The sequence below is a fragment of the Mya arenaria genome, chromosome 16 (genome assembly GCF_026914265.1).
Source record: "Mya arenaria isolate MELC-2E11 chromosome 16, ASM2691426v1".
Taxonomy (NCBI): domain Eukaryota; kingdom Metazoa; phylum Mollusca; class Bivalvia; order Myida; family Myidae; genus Mya; species Mya arenaria.
The window spans coordinates 637,575-663,286 of record NC_069137.1 but is presented as its reverse complement, the minus strand read 5'-3'; the positions used below and the strand labels follow the sequence as shown (position 1 = coordinate 663,286).

At 34.6% G+C, this 25,712-nt stretch overlaps 1 protein-coding gene and 1 long non-coding RNA gene across 2 annotated transcripts; both read right to left on the bottom strand.

The window, feature by feature from the left end:
• Nucleotides 1-4,472: 4,472 nt before the first annotated feature.
• Nucleotides 4,473-19,266, bottom strand: LOC128221361 (zinc finger protein 782-like). Its single transcript, XM_052929961.1, has 2 exons — nt 19,209-19,266; nt 4,473-8,836 (listed from the first exon to the last, which is right to left on the bottom strand). Exon 2 carries the CDS (start codon nt 7,954-7,956, stop codon nt 7,006-7,008), a length of 951 nt encoding a protein of 316 aa, XP_052785921.1. The 5' UTR covers nt 7,957-8,836; nt 19,209-19,266; the 3' UTR covers nt 4,473-7,005.
• Nucleotides 19,267-21,323: 2,057 nt separating this feature from the next.
• LOC128221365 (uncharacterized) lies at nt 21,324-25,578 on the bottom strand. The gene is made up of 4 exons (XR_008258981.1): nt 25,242-25,578; nt 23,835-23,913; nt 23,382-23,422; nt 21,324-22,992 (listed from the first exon to the last, which is right to left on the bottom strand). It is a non-coding gene; the product is annotated as an uncharacterized LOC128221365 (long non-coding RNA).
• Between the last annotated feature and the right edge of the window lie 134 nt (nt 25,579-25,712).

The window sequence follows — 25,712 nt, the reverse complement described above, 5'->3', positions numbered from 1 at the left end:
TATCTTTTAAGTTTGGCCGTGGTTCCTGCATTGCCATATCGCCTTTGTGTACCGAACACATGTGACAATTTCTTTAAAATCCCTTATTGCATGACAAGATTATAGCAAAGACACGACCAATTATACTTTATCTATGCATATAATTATAGCATTTCAGATCAAAATGGCATGAAATCATTTAAAACATGTAATTTACGCATTTTTTGACAGAAACAAAAAATATCGGGAAATTGTGATTGAGGGTATAATATTGTTTTAAACAAATATGTGACAGGACAAGGGAATTCTCGTGCACTTGCTGCAAATAAAGCAACTTGAGTTGAACAAAAATGAAGATTTTATCAGATTTTCAATCGAAAAGCATTCCTCGGAAATGTGAGACAAAATTATCGGAACTGCCCAAACTTTAAGAGCTAAGCTTAAACGGCATATAGGGGGCATTACATTCCCTTAATAACTGGACGTAAACGGCATATAGGGGGCATTACATTCCCTTAATAACTGGACGTAAACGGCATATAGGGGGCATTACATTCCCTTAATAACTGGACGTAAACGGCATATAGGGGACATTACATTCCCTTAATAACTGGACGTAAACGGCATATAGGGGGCATTATATTTCCTTAATAACTGGACGTAAACGGCATATAGGGGGCATTACATTTCCTTAATAACTGGACGTAAACGGCATATAGGGGACATTACATTCCCTTAATAACTGGACGTAAACGGCATATAGGGGACATTACATTCCCTTAATAACTGGACGTAAACGGCATATAGGGGGCATTGCATTTCCTTAATAACTGGACGTAAACGGCATATAGGGGGCATTACATTTCCTTAATAACTGGACGTAAACGGCATATAGGGGACTTACATTCCCTTAATAACTGGACGTAAACGGCATATAGGGGGCATTACATTCCCTTAATAACTGGACGTAAACGGCATAAAAGAGGCACTGCATTCCATGATTAAAGCCTTATGGATTGCACTTAAACGGCATTAAAGAGGTATTACATTCCAGAGTTAGTGTCCTGAGGGTCGCACTCAAATGGCATAAAAGAGGCATTACATTCAATGGTTATAGCCCTGAGGGCCGCACTTCAAGGCGTAAAAGAGGCATTACATTCAATGGTTATAGCCCTGAGGGCCGCACTTCAAGGCGTAAAAGGGGCATTAAATTTCAGGGTTATAGCCTCGAGGGCCGCACTTAACGGCATAAATGAGGCATTACATTCAAGGGTTATAGCCCTGAGGGCCGCACTCAAATGGCATAAAAGAGGCATTACATTCAAGGGTTATAGGCCTGAGGGCCGCACTCAAATGGCATAAAAGAGGCATTACATTCAAGGGTTATAGCCCTGAGGGCCGCACTCAAATGGCATAAAAGAGGCATTACATTCAAGGGTTATAGGCCTGAGGGCCGCACTCAAATGCCATTAAAGAGGCATTATATTCAAGGGTAATAGCCCTGAGGGCCGCACTCAAATGGCATAAAAGAGGCATTACATTCACGGGTTATAGCCTTGAGGGCCGCACTCAAATGGCATAAAAGAGGCATTACATTCACGGGTTATAGCCCTGAGGGCCGCACTCAAATGGCATAAAAGAGGCATTACATTCACGGGTTATAGGCCTGAGGGCCGCACTCAAATGGCATATAAGAGGCATTACATTCAAGGGCTATAGCCCTGAGGGCCGCACTCAAATGGCATAAAAGAGGCATTACATTCAAGGGTTATAGCCCTGAGTGCCGCACTCAAATGGCATAAAAGAGGCATTATATTCAAGGGTTATAGCCCTGAGGGCCGCACTCAAATGGCATAAAAGAGGCATTACATTCAAGGGTTATAGCCCTGAGGGCCGCACTCAAATGGCATAAAAGAGGCATTACATTCAAGGGTTATAGCCCTGAGGGCTGCACTTCAATGGCATAAAAGAGGCATTACATTCAAGGGTTATAGCCCTGAGGGCTGCACTTCAATGGCATAAAAGAGGCATTACATTCAAGGGTTATAGCCCTGAGGGCCGCACTCAAATGGCATAAAAGAGGCATTACATTCAAGGGTTATAGCCCTGAGGGCCGCACTCAAATGGCATAAAAGAGGCATTACATTCAAGGGTTATAGCCCTGAGGGCCGCACTCAAATGGCATAAAAGAGGCATTACATTCAAGGGTTATAGCCCTGAGGGCCGCACTCAAATGGCATAAAAGAGGCATTACATTCAAGGGTTATAGCCCTGAGGGCTGCACTTCAATGGCATAAAAGAGGCATTACATTCAAGGGTTATAGCCCTGAGGGCCGCACTCAAATGGCATAAAAGAGGCATTACATTCAAGGGTTATAGCCCTGAAGGCTGCACTTCAATGGCATAAAAGAGGCATTACATTGAAGGCTTATAGCTCTGAGGGCCGCACTTAAATGGCATAAAAGAGGCATTAGATTCCGGGGTTATAGCCTCGAGGGCCACAAATCATTCCGTTACATAGTAGAGCTGATGTCGATAGCATGCTTACGTGATTTGTAATAAGGTTTCCTAATATCATTTTAACTTTAAAACCAACAAGAGGGCCAAATGGCCCTGAATCGCTCACCTGTCATATATTGCACATTGGTTTGATAAGAAATCTGGATGGTTCAAAGTAGTTAAGGTTTTTTAGAAGTCTGGGTCATTTTTTACCCCAATGCCAAAGTTTGGACAATAAAGGTAGAGGTCCACTTAATGATGTATTATGCCAAATAGCTCTAGTCCTTGTGAATTCGGAGATATATTTTTTTTTATGCTTCTATTATATACAAATATTGAAAACCTAAGCCTATGAACACGGGGCGTGGCCAATTTTGACCCCAGGGCTAAAGTTTGAACAATCTAAATAGTGGTCCAATAAACGATGCTTCATACCAAATATCTAAGGCCTTCGCCTTTTGGTTTCGGAGAAGAAGATTTTTTAAGTTTTCATCATATACATATATAAGGAAACCCATGACCGCCCGGGTGGGGCCATTTTTTGACCCCAGGGCCAAAGATTGAACAATATTGGTACAAGTCAACTAGATGATATATCATGCCAAATATCTAAGCTCTTGTCACTACTTGATTTTACGTGTGTATCTATATAGGTATATTTGTTATTAATTGTTGTATGTGGCCCATATTGAAAATTGATATGTGTACTAAATATGTTATCCAGTTTAAATTAAGACGTTACTTGTCTTTGTGAGTTCGGAGAAGATTTTTTAAGTTTTCACTATAACACATATAGAGAAAACCCATCAGCCCCGGGGTGGGGCCAATTTTGACCCCAGGGCCATAATTTGAACAAATTTTGTAGAGGTCCACTAGACGATGAATCATGCCAAATATCTAAGCTCTAAGCCACGTAAGTTCAGAGGAGATGATTTTTGAGGTTTTCACTATAAACATATAGAGAAAACCCATGACCCCCCAAGGGGGCGGGGCCAATTTAGACCCCAAGGCCATAATTTGAACAATCTTTGTAGAGGTCCACTAGACGATGAATCATGCCAAATATCTAAGCTCTAGTCCAAGTAAGTTCAAAGGAGAAGATTTTTGAAGTTTTCACTATAAACATATAGAGAAAACCCATGACCCCCCGGGGCGGGGCCAATTTAGACCCCAAGGCCATAATTTGAACAATCTTTGTAAAGGTCCACTAGACGATGAATCATGCCAAATATATAAGCTCTAGTCTAAGTAAGTTCAGAGGAGAAGATTTTTGAAGTTTTAACTATAAACATATAGAGAATACCCATGACCCCCCGGGGCGGGCCAATTTTGACCCCAGGGCTATAATTTGAACAAACTTTGTAGAGGTCCACTAGACGATGAATCATGCCAAATATCTAAGCTCTAGGCCAAGTAAGTTCAGAGGAGAAGATTTTTTAAGTTTTCACTATAAACATATAGAGAAAACCCATGACCCCCCGGGACGGGGCCAATTTTGACCCAAGGGCCATAATTTGAACAAACTTTGTAGAGGTCCACTAGACGATGAATCATGCCAAATATCTAAGCTCTAGGCCAAGTAAGTTCAGAGGAGAAGATTTTTTGAGGTTTTCACTATAAACATATAGGGGCGTTGCCAATTTTGACCCCAGGGCCATAATTTGAACAATCTTGGTAGAGGACCATTTGGTGATCCTACCTACCATATATCAACGGCCTATTCCTTGTGGTTTGGGAAAAGAAGATTTTTAAAGTTTTTCCTTTTGGTTGCCATGGCAACCAGAGTTCTGCATGGAATTGAATTCTTTGAACAACTTTGATAGAAGACCACCCAAGGAACATCCCTATGAAGTTTTATTAATATTGGCCCAGCGGTTAAGGAGGAGATGTCTTTTAAGTAAATTGTTGACGCACGACGCACGACGGACAAAAGGCGATCACAAAAGCTCACCTTGTCACAAAGTGACAGGTGAGCTAAAAAGTAGAAATACATGAATATCTAAACTAATTTATTAAATTTGCTATGAACTATTTCCGACATAACATAGATTAACCAGTAACAAACAAACAAAATGTATAAAAAAAAAAGAAATAAATGAATTAAAACATGATATGTGACACAGAAGTGCAAGACACATGTGACACAGAAGTGCAAGACACTATCAATGTTCTATAATATACTGATCTTAAGATACGTATGCATGTTTGTAAAATACAAAAGAAAGGGTATACATATCACACAAAGAGTAACCTTATATATAAATGTGCTGCAAACTAAACGGAATGCACACAAATTAACTATTCTAAGCATTCATATCACACATAAACTTAATTAAACTGAAATTAAATGACATTCATAAAGAATATCAAAAAGCTAAGACAAACAAAACTTGTTTACAAATACGAACTATGATAAACAGAACTAACATTTTAAAATCTAAACTATACTAGTAACTAGGCATGCAGATCACAAAGGAAAGACATACACAAGCTAATATAACTACATGCAATTGTAATAAGTCAAACTAAGGGAATAACAGAAACAATGAACAAGGCAAGGAATAAAAATAGGGTGATACGAAACAGAGGTTGAAACTATACACACATAGAACATCTGCATGTGTAGCCACTGCAGGTATTGAACTCTTTGAAATCCGTCGACGTTTTTCGCATCAGTTTTTCACTTCCTTGCACTGTCCGTTCTTTTCGGAAGCCATGAAGTGTGTATATTTAGCATGGGAACGTCATGTGATGACGTCGATAAATATATCGACGCTATTTTAAAGCATACCAAGTAAATTTCGAAATGGGAAAATATGCAATAACTTTGAAAGATAAATGTTTCGTAAGCTTTGAAGTACATCGATGATGGGTACGATTCAATACGTTATACACAACGACGCATTTGATCTCACTTACCGATTTTTCCACGTAAATCAAAGTAAGTTTAAAATAAGCGTCGGTATATTTATCTGTACACACAGAATATGATATAAACTAATAAACCATAAGCAGTATTTCAAAATTGCGGAGAAACACAGATGAGACAGTAACATAATTGTTGTGTGTATTATTTTATGGTAAAAATGTATTATTGGCATCCTTCTAGCTCGCAGTGCCATTCTAGGCTTGCTTTGAGGAATACGGTAATTGACGATTTGGGGCGATCTTACGTTTCGTCCCTTTAAAGTGTGTGTACTACGTGAGCACATGTTCCCGAGTTACATATATTTCATTTACATTCAGTACTGTCTTTTCGAAACTTCGACTTTACGATCTACTCGGTGGATTTTTGGCATCGCAGACATGAAATGTAATGAGTTGACACTCTCTCAGCCTCTTTGGTCGATCAGTTAAATATGATAACTTTGCATGTAATTATTCAATATGAACAGTAGCAATAGTAGCAATGCATAAAACGAGCACTTCCGATTCAAAGTAAATAAATCAATACAATCCGTCAACCACCGACGCCACCATAGTAAAAAAACCTCCGCGGAAAAGGAACAACTCGATGGAACTCGTTTATTCAAGTACTTGTTTAACATGACATTTTAAGGCAAATTCACTCGTTTACCCTTCTGATTGCGGTTATCCTTTCAGCGGGCGTTTGGAAACACTTTGTTACAGAACATCAGCAACTAACTCAACAGTTTTTGGTATCCTTCCTGTTTGAATACCTACGTATATTTACACCTCAACTTCCATTCCCTTAATGAACCACCTTTCAGCAATTGCGTTTATCAATCGATAAATGCAACATCTTCGGATCACAATTTATCGTATAACAATATACATAAATCTGATTATTGTTTGTATTCTATCAGCAGGTGCAGTAAAATATAAATAAATATTTTAAAAAGTGTTAAATTATGTTATGTTAAATGTATCGTTGCCATAAGTGTTTTAATTATACGTTTAAAAGTGATTTCAAGTGGTTGAACTTTCCCGCGTTATCGTGACGTCATTTGATAAAACGTTTCCAATTACTGTCGGTCGTTCTTTTTACAGAATGGGTAAGAAAGGATTACTGAAAGTACTTTTTATCTAATCAAATAAGTATTTTTAATAATTCTTGAATGAAATAATGCACTATTGGTGTAAATATAAGTAATGAATCGCGCTATTGATGTCATTACCGGGGATATGAACGCAAAGTCCGGTTTGTCAAAGTTCACCGGACTCCATACACTTTGACCAGCCCAATTGCGTTCATACCCCGATAATGACATCAATCCTGCAATACATTCCTAAAATAAATCATTATTTCGTAAGAAACGGCATTGCTTGTACCACGTTTGAAAGGTTTCTCGTCGAATGTGGCAAATTATTTTGATGTGTTTAGGGAATTCAATACCACGTCACTCACACTTCTACGCCCCCCCGCCCCCCGAGAATAAATCCGCATGTGTCTTCTAGGACTACGTTTTATGAGAAAAAAGCAGCATCACATGTGTCATGTTCTTACGGTTACTCCGAACGTGTGTCCTAAACTTCGGTTAATTTGAAAATGAAGCCTTACACATTTTACACTTCTGGGTGGTGAATTCGCACGTGTATCTTAACCCGATGTTTATGTGAAAAAGCAGCATCACATATGTCACACTTATATGGTTTCTCTCCTGTGTGAACCCGCATGTGTGTCTTAAGATTATATTTTTGGACAAAAGCAGCGTCACATATATCACACTTGTATGGTTTCTCTCCTGTGTGAATTAGCATATGTTTCCTTAGAGGATTTTTGCATGAAAAAGGCATGCCGCATATGTCACACTTGTAAGGCATATTCTCTAAGTGAATTCGCATGTGTTTCGTTAAAAGAGATTGTCTTGAAAAGCCAGCATCACATTTGTCACACTTGTACTGTTTATTTTCTGAGTGAATTCGCATGTGTACCCTAAGAAGATATCTACGTGAGAAAGCATTTCCGCATATGTCACACGTATACGGTTTCTCTCCTGTGTGAATTCTTAAGTGTGTCGTAAGAGAAGGTTTCTGAGAAAAGTTAGCGGCACAGATTTCACATTTATAGGGTTTTTCTCCTGTGTGGATACGCAAGTGTGCTTTAAGGGTAGGTTGAAGAGGAAACGCAGCATTACATATATCACACTTGTACGGCTTCTCTCCTGTGTGAATTACCAAGTGTCTCCTTAGAGTAGATCTTTGAGAAAAAGTAGCATCACATATGTCACACTTGCACGGTCTTTCCCCTGTGTGAGTACGCATATGGGTTTTAAGATTGGTTTCCTGTGAAAAAGTAGCATCGCAACTTTCACACTTGTACGATTTCTCTCCTGTGTGAATCCGCATGTGCGTTCTAAGATTAGGTTTATGTAAAAAGGCAGCATCACATATTGCACATACAAACGGTTTCTCTCCTGTGTGAGTTCGCATGTGAGCCTTTAGATTTGTTTTTTGTGAAAACCCAGTCTGACATATTCCACAAATATACGGCTTTTCACTTGTATTAATTTGCATGTTGGTATTAACATTAAATTTCAGGGATGAGTGGATGAGCGTGTGGCTCTTTACACAATGCTTTAGTAAAAATAGTTACATTTAAATGGTTATTCTCCAGTGTGTGTTGGCATGCGACTCTTTAAAGTGAATCTACTTAATAGAGCAGCACCTCATATCTCATTTAAATGGTTTCTCTCCCTTTATTGAAAAGTATATCACGCTTTGTTTTGTTTCTCTCCCTTAATTTGAGAGTTTATCACACTTTGTACTGTTTCTCTCCCTTTATTGAAAAATATATCACACTTTGTATCGTTTCTCTCCCTTGTGAATTAGAACGTGTTTTGTTGGATTAGAAGTGTATGAAAATGCTGCTTTACACGACTTGTAAGACTTCCCGTCCGTGTGAATCAGAAAGCGACTATTCAATGACAACTTTGTGAAAACCAAGCTTCTCGTCCATGTGCATCAGAAAGCGACTATTAAATGATACCTTTGTGAAAACGCTTGATAAGTCTTACACATGTGCGGCTTGTCATCGATATTAAACAGCAAGCCAGTATTATGTTGACAACAGGTTAAAAGCAGGTTGATAAGTCTGACACTTGTACGGCTTCTTGTCCGTGTGATGCAAAAAGAGACACTAAAATTGGCAACTTTTTGATTGAAGCAACTTGACAAGTCTCAACACTTAAACGGCCACTCGTCCGTGTGAATCAGAAAACCACTTTTTAATGGACACCTGTTGGAAACACAGGTAGGTAAGTATAACACGTATACGCTTCATTCTCTCATCAGAACAGGACGCTACTCCCACTGTTTTAAGCGGCCCTTTGTGCAAGCAGCGGTGTTCAATCTTTGCTCTTCATATGTTTTGTTGTATGTGCTGGACATTGTATCACTGAAACAATTATGCAATTATGAATATATACGAGTATAGGTGATTCATCAATAAACAAACTTTAAACAAATTTAGCATATCATATCTCCGTTGGATTTTCATAGTCGAGGTAAGGAATTAAACAGTTCAAGGCTCAATATAAAACACTATTTATATGAAAAACTACATTAACAAGCACAGTAGCCTATTAAACAGTTTAAACATTAAAAACCCCGCCGGTTTTATGGCGCAGGGTAAACGCCAAGGACATTAAAGCAAAACTCACCAAGGCGTAATTTCAAATTGAAATCTCAAAAATACAGTTTTGACATGTTTTTTCTTGAATTGGGCCAATGTTTGCGTAATTAATTGTCTTGAAACCAATGATACAAACTTGCTGACAAGAATCAGATCGAATTTTTCATATTCAAAATTGTTTTATGGTTACTAACGCGTTGAAGAAAAATGAAATTATCGATAGTTTTCCATACAATTGAAACCTGTATTGACGGCATTAATACCAAAATCAGCAGATTCTGAGATAACAAGAGGCCCAAAAGGGCCTATGCTCTACTGGCTGAGTTTGTGTGGTCAACATCACTATTTTCGATAAGAACCAACCTCTTATGGATATCTGAATACTGTACAAGTTTCATCGAGATACACTCAAAACTGAAGACTGTATCATGTTCGCAAGCATTTTTTTTACACAATAGCATTTTTTTATACCATCAAGGCCAATAATCTAATCATTTCAAGGCCCATGATCTAGGCATGCATGGGCAGATCTGGCTGTTTTTCGAAAGGAACCAAGCTCTAATGGATATCTAGATACTATACAAGTTTCATCGAGATACAATAACAAGAGGCCCAAAAGGGCCTATGCTCTACTGGCTGGGTTTGTGTGGTACTGACACACGGATTTTTTTATACCATCAAGGCCCATAATCTAGGCATACATGGGCGGATCTGGCTGGTTTTCTAAAGGAACCGAGCTCTTATGGATATGTAGATATTGTACAAGTTTCATCAAGAAACAATCAAAACTGAAGGCTGTATCGTGTTAACGAGCAATTGTTTACATGATTTTTTATACTATCAAGGCCCATAATCTAGGCATGCATGGGCGGATCTGGCTGGTTTTCGAAAGGAACCGAGCTCTAATGAATATGTAGATACTGTACAGGTTTCATCAAAATACAATCAAAACTGAAGGCTGTTTCGTGTTAAAGAGGATTGTTTACAGATGCACAGACGCACATACTACGTACACATTACAATCGCATAAGCTCTTCTGGCATTTGGCCAGTAGAGCTAAAAACTAAAAAAGTGAGTATAAACAGGGTACAACTATCAGGTTTAAGTACAAGACCTGTGGTGAGTTAAAAAAATTGACTTTGAATCGATAATCGCTTTATAAAGTTAAATTATGCATTGTTTTCGCTTCAAAAAGAAAAATAATTCAAGTAAAAAGAGCGTCGCGTTCCCCTTGCCTCCATTTTAAACGATGTGCATAATTTCCATATTATTCCCTGATCATCTGTACACAAAGTGCCATAAACCTCGCTTGCATAAATCTTGATATATCGTTTGACCCATTTCTTCATGATGAATGTTAAATTATTTACACTTTATCTTTTGTCACAGCAGCCTCATGTTTTGTCGACCAATAAAGTTAAATGGCATGCATCATCATAAAATAATCTCCTAACTACAGACTACTTTCAATTAACTTCACGAGCTATTGCAGGCTCCAGTCAAAATGTAATATTTTTATCACCATTTTGACCACCATTTTTGATCGAAAATAGTATATAATTGCACACTATCAAACATACTTCCTTTCATAAATATATTCGTTTATATTCCTATGTTAGGCCAAATTAAGTAAAAACATGAGGGCCAATATGGCCCTATATCGCTCACCTCAGAAAAACCTTTTCCCCATTCACATTCTCACCAAATTTGTGATGGACAAATGCTTAAAAAGTTATTGATAGGACAAGAGCAATTTTAGGTAATTTCTATGATTAGGGCGCAATAACTCTCGGGTGCAATTTTGCTAATTATCAAACATGTTTATAGACATTCAGACCAAATTTGGTCATGATTGGACAAAGGGTTAAACAGTAATTGATCGGACTACATACTGGATGGTACCTGTCTGCCCTTCCATACACCATAGGTGGAACTATTTTAAACATGACAAATATGTATCTGTTTAAAAAGATACAAAGTGCAATAACTCTAATAATATTTTGGTTGGATTTTATATAACTCGTCAAAAATCTCACAATTTACTGTGAATAAGCTCATGAAGTTTGACGTTGAAACTTTCAATGAGTTTAAAACAATAAATAATAATAGGAAACAGATGACCCATATTCGAACTTGACTTGAAAGATTATCAAAACAACCGTTCTGTGACCTAGTTTTTGACCCAAAATGACCCATATTCCAATTTGAGCTAGAAATCATCGACACATTTCTGACAAATGTAAAGACAGCGTGCTCGGCTACGTCGCTTTGTCTGAGAAGCTTATTCAATAATGATCTAATATGTGCCTGGCAAAAGCAATAAAAAATTTAATTGATCAGTTAAACAAGAACCATGATGAGATAAAGCCAGGTTATCAATGGCAGAAGAGATTCAGTTTCATATGCTTTCTTCATTTTTTTGTAACAGTGACCTTGATCCTAGGAGCCCCAATCCCATGGAAGTCCTCCATAAACACTTCCTATATATCAAGTTTGGTAACAGTATGTCAGCCATAATTAAATTTTCAGGACCAAACGGTGAATAATCTATTTTTAGTAACAGTGACCTTGACCCGACACTCGTCCTATATAACAAGTTGGTCACACTATGTCAACCCTTTCTTAAGTTAGTCAGTACAAACTATTTTTTCCTATTTTTAGAAACAGTGACAATGACCTTGACCACTAAAAATCATTTATGACTGTGGTGTTGTGTGATTGGTTGATTGACATCATCACATTATGTTATCAATAACAGGTCAACATATCCACCACTTTTGTTAAAATCTGTTTGATTTCTAGTTTGTTCTTGACGTTACCGGTATTGGTTTGAACCCCTCTAAAACCAAAATGCTATAACTGTACTTTTTTATGCAATATCGATATCATACAGTAAAGTAATGATAAAATAAGTGTTTTCAGATGCATTACCGGAAAAATAATTTTTGGGTCAAAAACATGAGCGAGTCCCTTTAAAGATGTTTCAATTTATTTCATATATTATGATAAAACCAAACTGACACCTATAAATTACAAATTATTTTTGTAGTTTATATATGTATAATTATTCGTTCTTTTGATTTATTTAATTGTAAGCTGCATTCTCACATATATACCATTTATACAACAAACGGTTTAACGGTTTAAGAAAAATGCATAAAACATAAAAAATTAACTTAAATATTAAAATCTGCAATCTGCTTTTTTGTCAGCACAGTCTTATAAAACTGGTTTCCGTTGATTTTCGCAAAAATTGGCTCGTTTCAAGACAAAAAATTACAAGAAACGCCGCAATGCGACGAAACCAGGTTTTTAATGATTGACAGAAGAACTTCAGCCTGTGTCTGTTTTTCTATTTTAGTAACAGTGACCTTGACCCTAGTGACCCCAAATGCAATCGATTGAAAGGTATCCATAAACTCTTTCTTTATACCAAGTTGGGTCAGGATATGTCGACCCTAACTTTAGTTATTCATTTTCAACCATTTTTTTATTTTTAGTAACAGTGACCTTGACCTTGAATCTAGGGACCCCAAACGCAATCCCATGAAAGGTATCCATAAACTCTTCCTTTATACCTGGTTTGGTCAAGATATGTCAACCCTTACTAAAGTTTTTCAGTTTCAACTGTTTTTCTATTTTTAGTAACAGTGACCTTGACCTTGAACCTAGGGACCCCAAATGCAATCCCATGAAAGTATCCATAAACTCTTCATATAGACCAAGTTTGGTCAAGATATTTCAACCCTAACTAAAGATATTCAGTTCCAACCCTTTTTCTATTTTTAATAACAGTGACCTTGACCCTAGGGACCCCAAACGCAATCGCATGAAAGGTACACATTAACTCTTTCTATAGACCAAGTTTGGTCAAGATATGTCAACCCATACTAAAGTTATTCAGTTTCAACTGTTTTTCTATTTTTAGTAACAGTGACCTTGACCTTGAACCTAAGGACCCCAAACGCAATCCCATGAAAGGTCTCCATAAACTCTTCCTATAGACCAAGTTTAGTCAAGATATGTCATCCCTAACTAAAGTTATTCAGCTTCAACCGTTTATCTATTTTTAGTAACAGTGACCTCGACCCTAGGTACCCCAAACGCAATCCCATGAAAGGTCTCCATAAACTCTTCCTATAGACCAAGTTTAGTCAAGATATGTCATCCCCAACTAAAGTTATTCAGTTTCAACTGTTTTTTCTATTTTTAGTAACATGACCTTGATCTTGACCCTAGGGACCCCAAACGCAATCCCATGAAAGGTACCCATAAACTCTTTCTATAGACCAAGTTTGATCAAGATATGTCAACCCTTACTACAGTTATTCAGTTTCATAGGTGATTTTGACGCCGGCTGGACGCCCACCCGCCCAAACAACGACGTTTGTCATTCTAATAACCAGGTTTCACTATGTGAAAACCTGGTTAAAAAAGTTGTCAAAACATTCAATCTGTGAAAGTGCAGCTTTAAGATTAACATAATGTTTGTAACGCATTAAATTTGGAATCCAATGATTTAAGTTTTATGTGAACGAAAGTTTGTAACGCATTAAATTTGGAATCCAATGATTTTTAAGTTTTATGTGAACGGAAAATAAAACAATAACAAACATTCAAATCAATGGAAAAATGTTTTGTTTAAAGGGGCTGTACTCCGTAGGATAAAATAGCGAAAAACAAGAACTGTCACAATATGTGACGAATGCCCCCAAGACATTGACCTATGAACAAGGTCAGTACATGAAAAGTTGATCTTGCCTTTACGTGTCAAATACATATGGCAAGTTATCTTAAATTTCCTCTGAACATAAGAAAATACCATCCATACTTGACAACCTACACTGTTATGTCATTATATTCAGCATTCCATTGTGAATAAACACTAAGTGTATCTTTCAGCTTAAAGGTATGGACATGGGTCTTGTACACGACAAATCGTCTTAGTATGTGGAACAAATGTGGCAAGTTATTTTAAAATCTGTTCATACAAGAGAAAGTTACAGCCCGGACACGACAAACTATACTCTGTGTCCTTATAATGCAGCATTCCATTGTGAATAAACACTAAGAGTGACCTTGAACTAAGAGGTAGGGACATGGGTCTTGTACACGACACCTAGTCTCTGTATGTCAAGTCATTTTAAAATCTGTTCATAGGGGAAAGTTACAGCCCGGACACGACAACCTATACTCTATGTCGTTATATATGGATGCCATTGTGAATAAACACGTAAGTGTGACCTTGGCATATGAGGTAAAGACACAGGTTTTGCACGCGACACATCGTCTTGGTATGTCGAACACATGTGGCAAGTTATTTTAAAATCTGTCTATGTAAGAGAAAGTCCCATACAATGGAAAGTTACAGCCTGGACACGACAACCTATACTCTATGCCATTATATGCAGCACACCATTGTGAATAAAGACCTAAATGTGACCTTGACCTTAGAGGTAGGGACACCGGTCTCTCAAGTGACACGTCATCTTGGTATGTGGAACACATATGGCAAGTTATTTTAAAATCTGTCCACACAAGGGAAAGTTACAGCCCGGACACGACAACCTATACTCTATGTCCTTATATGCAGCACTCCATTGTGAATAAACAATAAGTGTGACCTTGACCTTAGAGGTAGGGACATGGGTCTTGCATGCGACACATCGTCTTGGTATGTCGAACACATGTGGCAAGTTATTTTAAAATCTCTCCATACAAGGGAAACGAGTTATTGAGCCGGACACACGGACGGACGGGCAGATGGTACGATTTTAATATGCCCACCTTTGGGGGCATAAAAAGAAAATTGTCGAAAAATGACTAAACTTGACATCGTTGTGTACAATGCATTGAAACTTAATAACTGAAGTACCACATACTTTACAATTTACAAAGTTTAGCAGTTATTTTGTATTTTTCCATTAAAAAAGATTACTGGGTATGTCTACCAGGTAGAATTCATTCCTTGTGTGTGATTGGCTAGTAGGTGTTATCACGTAATATTACCGAGGTAGGTATATCGCTAAATTATGTCACCCACTTAGAATAAGCCGTCGTAGCTCAGTTGATAAGATGCTGGACTACAATTTTGGTGACACGGGATTGAACCCGGTCTAAGACACATTATTTTTTTTACATTTTGGTACTTTTTTTACATTTTTTATATCAAAGTATAACACATTCTATTAGGTAATTGTCCTGAGATAATTTACAAAAAAAAATATTTTTGGTGCCAATCTGGTGTACAGTCCCTTTAAAGTAAAACCACAATTTCATTTGGTAAATAAAAATTTAAAATTATTCAACTCATAAGTCAACTATGCACATATTAAGTTGTTTTTTTAAATGAATAAAGTTCAATCCAGGCGTGGATAAATCCACTGACCTGCTTGCATTTGCCAGTGAATATCGTGGTCAGACCGGTAAAAATTCAATCAAACTCATCTGCCAAGGGTGAGTGACCCCCAAATATTTTTTCATGGCCTGTCAATCTTTCTTAAATCTAAAAAAAAAGAAATGCTGGGTCAGCTTTTGGCTTACTCTTTATTTGGGTACTGATAAATCGATTTAATGAACACCTTATTCTAGATATGTCCTCAACAAAGCTAGACAACTTTGATTCCTTAGAATAGCCATCAAAATGACATGGCATAATCAGTTAAGATAAATTCAAGAATTGTCAATAAAAGCAGAAATCAAGGTCTAAAATGCATTGGCAAATACAACTGCAATCCATTGTAATTCCTGAGATTGAGAAAACATGTTTTTGAACAGCCGTAAAAATTGGTCAAGTACCCTTTATGTACAATATTATTATAATCTGAGTATTCAAAATAAACAAACCCAGCTATGGCAAGGCCTACAAAAAAAAACATTTGGTTCGGGTAACCTGACCCTACCTACGGAAAAGGCGCCGACCCTACCGTTTTTATAGTCCAAAAAAAAAAATTGCTTTTCAATATGTAGTTTAAAACCTTAAATGCATAAACAGAAGATAACTTTAACAACTTTTCCAATGATGAAAATTACATTCTAATATAAAGCCTTATAAAAAAAAAAAAAAAAAGCCTCCCTACCCTACCTATTTTTGAAAAGGATTTTACCCTAACCAAACAATTTATTTTTTTAGGCCTAAACAGACAAAGCAGCACACTTTTATTGCCGATAAACATTCAATTTTGTTTAAACAAACATGTAAGTGACAATTGATGTGTGTTAATATACTAGCCAGAATCTGTTGAACACATTGAAAATCAGTCATTTTGACACATTTCTGAACCATAACCTGTGACGCCATGGGTGTGTGAAATATTTATATGATATCTATATCTATATCTATAAGCCTTGTTACTGGCTTTCGCGCGTGCCCTCGTGTCGGATTTTTCTATCCGAACCGGAAACACATGATAGATACTTATATTCTACACCTCTGTTATCAGTAGTTTGAATTTATAACTAGTGTGTTGACCCATGTCACTTTCAGTCAAGATTTTCCCAAAATCTTTAAATTATGGTAACAAATTGTCAATTTTTGTGAGAAATATATTCATTGATGTTTATACTTCATAAAAATGAATTTCTTGCAAAGAAAAGGGCAGCAGATAATTATATGTCAATAAATGAACCTTTAAGACAATTGAGAATTTTGGTGCAATCATGCATTGGAAAATAGATAAAGGCTAATTATTGCACAGTTATTCTTTTAACCCTTTAGCACATAGACAAGCGGCCAGATTACACCTCCCAGTCAATAGCCATCTTACTGATAAGCAGTCCTTATCTGCATAGGTACTTTTCTGGATATTTGAAAATGAGAAAATGAATACAGCAGTATGACCTTAAAATCAATGTTACTCCAAATAATTGTGTCCAAATCTTTTTTATGTGAATTCATTTTTTATAGATAATTAAATTATCTAATAAATGGTGTCAATGATGAAATATTAAATTATTTTATTTCAGCTGTGAATGTATTTTCAAGATGGATTTGTAACATTTCTTTGAAATGTCATAATTGCATTAAATCAAAGGGTAATAAAATGCTGGGATCGATCTAATTTTTATTACCCCTATCATAAAAAAGACCCATCTGGATTAAAAAGCCGACAATTTATGTTCTTGTGTATTAATATACAGAAATATGTCAGGAATATCCGGTGTCATCCAGCTGAGAGATCCAGTCCAAGGTGTCTGTTTAACTTTATTACCCCCTCATAAAATTGTTTACAAAAAAAGAAAGCCGATAAATGATTTTCCGGTATGAATAAAAAGATCTAGATCAAACAAAACGCTTGCACATGACCTATTTTACAGCCAAAACTATGATGGACATTATATAAGCTTCACAGAAAATTTACCCATCATTTTCTCATTTACTAATTGTTTCTTTTGTTTGTAAACAAAATATTACCTTTAAGTAAATATAATCTCAATTGATTTTAATGGTAAACTGAACTGACGTAATATATTTAATGATTTACGCATCAATGAATTTGGGGGAAATTCCATACAGTACTTAGCTCGTGGTCTTATTACGTCACAATGGGATATCACACCTTCTCAATTTAGCAGACGATATTTTCAAGGGAAAATCAATACACAAAAGGTTAAACTTTAATTTTATAAACATCCGGGATATTGTTTACAAAAAGAAAGATGCAAAATTGAAATATTGAAATGACCCTATTGAAATATGCGGGCCATGCGTTTACATCCAGTAATGGATACGGTCGGCCAAATGCGTATACATCTGGTAATGAGCTATGTCGGCCTATCTCGTATACATGCGGTAAAGGGTTAAGGGGCTGTACACTGTATGATGAAATAGCGAAAAAAAAATAAAAAAATGACATAAAATTGGTATCGATGTGTACAATGCATTGCAATTTACCGTACTAACTGAAGTACCACATAGTTTACAATTAATTTATTTATCGCATTTTTTAAGTGTTTTTCCATTAAAAAAGATTACTAGGTATGTCTACCTAATAGATTTCATTCCTTATGCGTGATTGGCTAGTGGATGTAATCATGTTGTATAACCAAGTTAGATATATAGCTGAAATATTCCAACTGTTGAAGGCAAGCCTTCGTAGTACAATGGATACGACAGTGAATTGCTATTTTTGCGACCCTCGTTCGAACCTGGTCTCAGACCTGATTTTTTTTTTTAATTTTCGTCTTTTTTTTTTACCTTTATGTTTTCAAAGAGTAAAACTTTTTATTAAACAATTGTCCTTGGATTCGTTACAGAATATTTTTTGGGGTGCCAATCTGGTGTACAGTGAAAAGAAAGATATTTGAATTTTTGAAACCAGGAAGTAAATTAATCCCCTTTTTATTATTTTATTGAATAACTTTGAAAAAAACATATCATCAAGAACGCACAAGACATTGTTGATTAGGTTGTCTGGGGCATTTTGATACAAAAACATTTTATTGTCAACATACTTTTCAAAAAAAATGCAAATGCTTTTTTTATCCAAAATGTGATTAAATCTACTTTCGTTAAATTTGGGCAACTCTTTATTACTCCCAAAACATGATGCTTAGTATTTTTGTTTTACTCCCAAAATAGATTGTTTCTCAAACTAAATAACACATGAACTTTTAAAACATTTCCATTTTTGGCCATCCTCTGCCACTTTTTCACTGTGTGAGACCCTTTAACATGATTTAGATATAAGTCTAAATGCTATTTTGAAATTTGAAACAGACTGAAAGCACAGGGACAGGGTGCGCATTGTTATGTTACACCCCTATTGTAAAGCCCAGCCCCCTTTAAAATTACCAAATAGGAACCAGATGTTTTAGCATCCTTTGTAATGACACCAGCTTACATGGGTCTCATGTGATGCTACATACAAAACAAGAATTATAAACCATTGGCGTCTCAAAACTGACAAATATTAAATATCAAAAATCGCATATTCTTTTTAAATGCAAATAAAGTACTGCACCTTTACAAACTATTAGATATTTTTTCTAGTGAAATATGATATGTCTTTTAAACAATTTAATTGCTTCAAACATTTACCCCATTTAATATCGTAATATTATGCACGTATACGCATAAGTAATTTATTGTATACATTTTAACTATAATTTAGATTTTGAAGGACCTTAGGCTTACCTTACAACAATATTTGTTTTGAACTTTTCTTGACTACCATTTAAAGGGAACAGACAACAGTGCAAAAAAGGCAGACAACATTTAACGACGGAACATTCCGAACTCCACGCAGCAATAGCTTCCCCTTACAGAGTAGTGCTGTCTGGGAAGACATTAAGAAATTTATTTATTTCGAATCGTTTGTTATTTTAATCCAAATGACAAAGTATATTTTTTGCATTTAAAGACTGCTCTTATAGATGTGTAAGGACTTTAAATATGAATGAAATATTTTATTCTCTGAATATCCCAGAGTTTCTGTCAAGTTCGAGGGACTTGTAAATACCATGATCAAATACGGTTTTTAAGAAGAGTTTATACATTTATTTTTTTTAAATATGAAGTGGCAATATATTAAAATACTTAAAGACTTTTAGAACTTCGTTCAGACGTCATCGGTCATCGATAATATATAGATCATTCGGTTCACACAGTGATAAACGTATTGTACCAAATTGATTGCATATTTTATCATTAGTAATTTTGTTAGGTACGTTGTTTGCAAACTGACTACAACCTGCTAAATTATTATTTCGTCCAAAGTGTATTTCCGGAATAAAGTCCGAGCGCTCATTCGTGCGCAAATTTAGGTAACCCTTATTCGGAACCACTCGACCATTTTGCATCGAAAACCTCTGATATGTATATGGACGGTTTAAAATATCAGAAATCTGTACATTTTAACTACGTATACGCGGCAAGCAGCTCGCGTAGTAATTTCAATTAAGTAGTTAAATAGATTAATGATTTTACTATGGAAATCTTTATTATTAATGCAATGATTCACTGGAAATCATTTTAAACTTAGATCTAAAAAATACACGTTAAAGCTGCACTCTCACAGATATACCGTTTTTACAACTTTTTCATTTTTTTGTCTTGGAAAGAGCGATTTTTTTGCGTAAATATCTGCAAACCAATGATAAAAGATTGCTGACAAAAGATCAGATCGAAGATTTCCATATTTCCATTCGAAAACGGTTTAAGAAAAAACGCATAACACATCAATTTTTGAACTTAAAACTCAAAATCTGTGATCTATTTTTTTGTCAGCAGTCTAATATAACTGGTTTCCATGCATTTTCAATGCACTTTGTAGGGACCTACGGAAAAAGTCGAGATAACGCACATTCGACACATCCGAATTACAAAAAATATCACCAATCCCAACTCATTTGAGTTTGATTTATGTTCGATGTCCGACTTCTGCTTATTGAACAGTCTTGTTACATTATCGGTCGTGAAACCAGCACACGTATAAATGAAAAATTGATTTATTTGTGTCAAATTTATTTAATTTAACTCAATTAAATGGTTTAAAAAAGTTTGCTTTCTGCATGCAGTGTAGAGAAATTTCTTCGTCACGTTGTCGAATTTTCCCATGATATCACCGGCGTCCCCGTTCGTTTCAAAAAGGATATTTCCCAAAATATAACGGTTTTAGATACTGATTGTAAATTAGTACTTTGGTTTTCTATAGGTTTTCTTTAGGTAAGGATCTGGTAAAGACATATTCTGACATTTTATGTGGTGTTGTCTACATTGCACCTGAAAATTCGTAATATTCAAATGAAGGTCCCTTCTCGGATATTCAGTGTGATATTGATAAATTTTCTAATCAATATAAATATGTATGCATCTTTGGTGATTTTAATGTACGAACAAAATGTATTGATGATATTATTTTTGTTGATAACGAATTTTCCGAAAGGCAACATTTTGAAACTGTTTACGAAGAGTTCCACTGTGAACTAAATATGTTTGAACAATCCAAGAATGTTTATATTAAAAGAACTTATAGTGACCAATCAAGCAATAATTATGGAAGTAGACTTACCGATTTTCTATTGTTAAATAATATTTATATAACTGAAATAGGAGGTCGACATAGCGAAAAAAATGAGATAGAAAAATCGACACAAGCAGATTTATTTTATATAAAATAAGAAGGAATAAATTCGGGACCGGAGAAAAAAGTCGACACAACCGGAAAGTCGAGATATCCGAGGTCGACATAGCGAGTCTAGACTGCACATAAATATACTTTCACTGAAGCAATAACAACGTAAAAAATTAATTTAATGCGGTATATTAAAGTGATATATCATTTTAAAGGTTACGTCATTACAAACTCAAATATGCACATTTTTTCAAAATCCATCAATTTTTGACAGAATTATGGCCCTTTTAATTTTACATTTTTATCAATTTTTCTGCCAAAATAGGTTAAATTCAAAACTTCGGAATTTAAATGAAATAAATAATGTCAAACAACACATTTTGTTTATTTTCTATAAATTTAATACACATTCCTAAATATCAGAACCTAAACAAAGTTTTAAGCAAATTAATTATACTTTAAAAAAATGATGAAAAAACGTCCATTTTTAAGAAATTTTAAAATTCCTTTATATTTTGAAGAATGAGCTTGAAAAAGGTAAAAGACAAAGAACATTTACATTCTTCCATTCACTGCTTGACTGTTGCATTTTTACAATTAATAGTATTATAAATAGGAAGATTAAAGGCAAACAAAAATTAGTTGCCATGGTAACCATTCAATAAAAATACAAAAAATGCTTTAAACATCGCTTTTTGTTAAAAAGGAGAATTATGTACATCTTGCCATGATTTGCCTGACAGTTGTAATAAAGGTGAACTTCAACCCATCTAGCAATTCTGAATATTTCAATATAAGTATGAGATTGTCAGCAATTTTCAAGGTTAAATTATAAATATAATTGTATACAAAGTATGACCTAATGATTAACAAATAACAGAAATATTTCAATGACTGAAGCGGACATGCTAAAAAGTATCACATTGAAAATACAAAGGTTTTTAGACAACAATTACAGTTCCTTAAGAAAACTAGACTCTATAGTTACCATGGCAACTGTTTAAAGTGACACTCTTATTCAATATCAATGCATACACATGTATAACAAACATATACTTTGACTGTTAACCCTTTAACAACTTATTTATTTTTGGAAAATATTAAGTATTGATAAAAATAAAGTAACCGTGTATTTAAGCTGAAAAAGCAAAGATATTAAATGATTGGTGAATGCATAAAGATTTACTGTGATCTACTATGATCTCAAATGGTAGAAATACTGTCTTTTATGCACATTTCCTTCAAGTAGAAGTAGGCATCCTTCATTAGAACCATTGTTTTCAACATTTATTCATCCTATTTAATAATAAAACAAAAGTATTAATTGTGGTAAATCTTTTGTGGGAGTAAGAGTGCATCTTTAAAAGAACGGACTTTTTTTTAAATTGACATGGAAACTATAAACACGAATAATACCAGATAATGTTTAGAAACAAACATAAGGACAATATTTCTGTTTCAAACCAAATTTAAAATACTTTAATTATTGGAATCAAAATGTGCATAGATTTGGAATCATAATGTCCATGCATGTATTTGTAACCATTCATGACAAATTTTACACATAAAAAGAAAACATTTTATATGGAAACATTTTCACTCTATAATCACTCTATAATCAAATGAAGGAACTGTTCATGCTGTACAGGGGAAGTGCAGATACTTCTTATTGCAAGAAAATTAATCCTCTTTGCACTACACTGTAATCTTGGATATTGCAGGAATTGAGAGAGAATCTGTGAGACACTTCATGGTATGACTGTTGCATGATAGAACCACTGTCAAATACTGAAAAATACTGTCAAATTACACCAAGCTGTTTTGTTCTCAGAAACCATCATGAGCCTGAAAATATAACAAAGGAATGTGTTGATTTCAATTAATACACATGTTCACAAAAGAAACTACATGCATTCAGTTTATATGGCAACATACATATACAGATGTATACATACAGTGTAAAAAGGTTTTATCACATTTAATTAAGAGAATACATTATATTACCAGATATTGTCTTAATATTGTCTTAATAAAGTTGACATACATACAGAGAGAAATAAGGATTTTCTAATTTAAAACTTCATACTGTTCAACATTTTTGTCCACTTTTTGTACATAACAAATTACCTTTTCTCTATAATAATTTATTTTTCCTTTCAAAATTATTCCTCAAAAAAGTCAACATTAAATTTTTAATAGAGCAAATAAATACAATTTGACAAAAAAGTACATACAATTAGGTTACTGAATCTGCATCAGTCAGGTGAGAGTGAAACTGAAAGTAAACAGAAACATAGATAATTATGTATTATTCAGAGAGGGACAACTATGTATATATATATATATATATATATATATATATATATATATATATATATATATATATATATATATATATATATATATATATATATATATATATATATATATATATATATATGTAATGAGGTTTGATGTCTATACACAGTTTGGTATTTACCAGAATCAATTTAAGAATCAATTCAACTTTACAGCTCAAAAAAATGTCAAAAGCATTTATTTTACAAATAATAAAATATGTCATCATACAAAATGTCAAAGTTTATAAAGAGTTCTCAATAACTTCAGGTATGATTTCAAAGAAAATTAAGCAAATGGCATGTTTATGAGATATTCTCTGGTAAATATGCATCATAGTTCTAAGTTACCTCAGTTCTGCAATCCTTCCCATCATTCTGACTGGATGAATTTGAGTGGTATGAATGTATTCTATGGCTTTATTTCTCACTGAAAGGAAGAAAAGATTAAATAAAAAAGGGAAAAAAGACTAATAAATGACAAAACTGACCACCAATGAATTGGCAGACATACTAATGTGTAAAAATACTCAAAATATTTAGTCAAAAAGGAAGAACAGCCATTTATGGAATTTGAAGTTTAAAATAATTTCAAATGAATAATCAAAACATTGAGTTGAAAATTAATGACAGCAACTGAAATCCTATCATAACAGGAATTCCAATAAATCTGAAGACAAATAATGTTTGAAAAGTTGAATAATTTTTACAGAGAGTGATTTTATAATCCAAGTAACTATACAGAACATAAAAATGTTTCCTAAAATTTACACATTAAAACATTGATATGTTGAAATTTGAAACTTTCCAATTATTATTTAAGTATTAGTTACTTGGTGATAATGTATGATCTATAAACAATTAAAATTGGTAGGCATCCAATTAACTGTTTAGAAGATTAAAAAAATGCTTACTTTCTTAGTTTCAATTGTGAAATGCCTATATAAGCCAGCCTGCATTTTTCTTATTAACCAATAAAACACTAAATGGAAACTTGGCGTTGTAATTTGATTAATTGGGTTTTGGTTGTCGAGCTCTTTTAAGTTATTTAATATGAATTTGTCAGTCAATGCCCGTTGCAGAAACATGCGCATAAACAATAACAAACTTCAGCTTGACAGATTCTTAATTAATAATATAGAATGGCTTAATAAAGAATAACTGCCAATTCTCCAATAGTTTATTTACATTCTTTAAAACCGAAAGTGCCCAGATCCTTAAAGAACCCGGTCTGTTTATTCCATTAAAACCAATCACAATATTGCAAATGTCTTATTTATTCAAATTATAAAACATTTGACCAATGTTCATGCAAAAAATTGGCAACCCCTTATAAATAGCATTCTAAATATAATAAAACAATGATATGCATAAACCTACCTCAATGTTTACTCAAAATAAATTACTATTTACAGAGGTTGGCATTTAAAAAGTAAACAAAAATCACTTCCTGGTTAATTCGGATACTCTCGGCTTTTAAGGTTGCATGCCTTATGAGTCATCAAATTGTTCTTGTTTTTGGCCACTCTCAGAAACGATGTGTTTATAAATAGCCCTTGCGGAAAAATGCGACAGATTACTGAATCAAATGGATAGTATCACTGTGTAGATAAATGAATGAATTTTCAGAAATTCGATGATGCATTGTTGTTCTCTTTCGATTTGGACCTATAATTCAGCATGTTTTATCCCCTGTTTCAGTTTTTGTCAAAATAAAAGCAGAAAATATACATAATAATTCATTAAAGTTATACTCACCGATGCAGGAGACGTCAATGTATCCTTGTAAAGTCATTGACAATCAAAACAATTCTTAAAATATCCGAAATCGAAAGTATAAAATGACAGTCAAAACGTCCCAAGACCGGCAGAAAAACGACATATTACAAAAAATGCTTGTGAAACTTTTTGCTCGTTTTATTTTGTTTCACATAATTAGATAAAACCCGTACTACAGTTGATAGATAATTTATTCATGATTATTTTGGTACCATTTTCGGCAGTAAGTATAAATGTTTGCAGGAGTAATATCCATTGGAGTGAGGAGTGGTATTAGCATTGTGCAGAATAGGGAAGTGTAAAAAACGACGTTACGTTGTTATTGCTACTTTCAGAGTAATTGTTTTTTTCTTTATAAACATAATTAACAATTTGAAATGTATGAATTGCTTACAGGTTTCCCAAGGCAAGACTGTAAGTTTACCTCAGTATTGCGCGCTAAAGGAACTT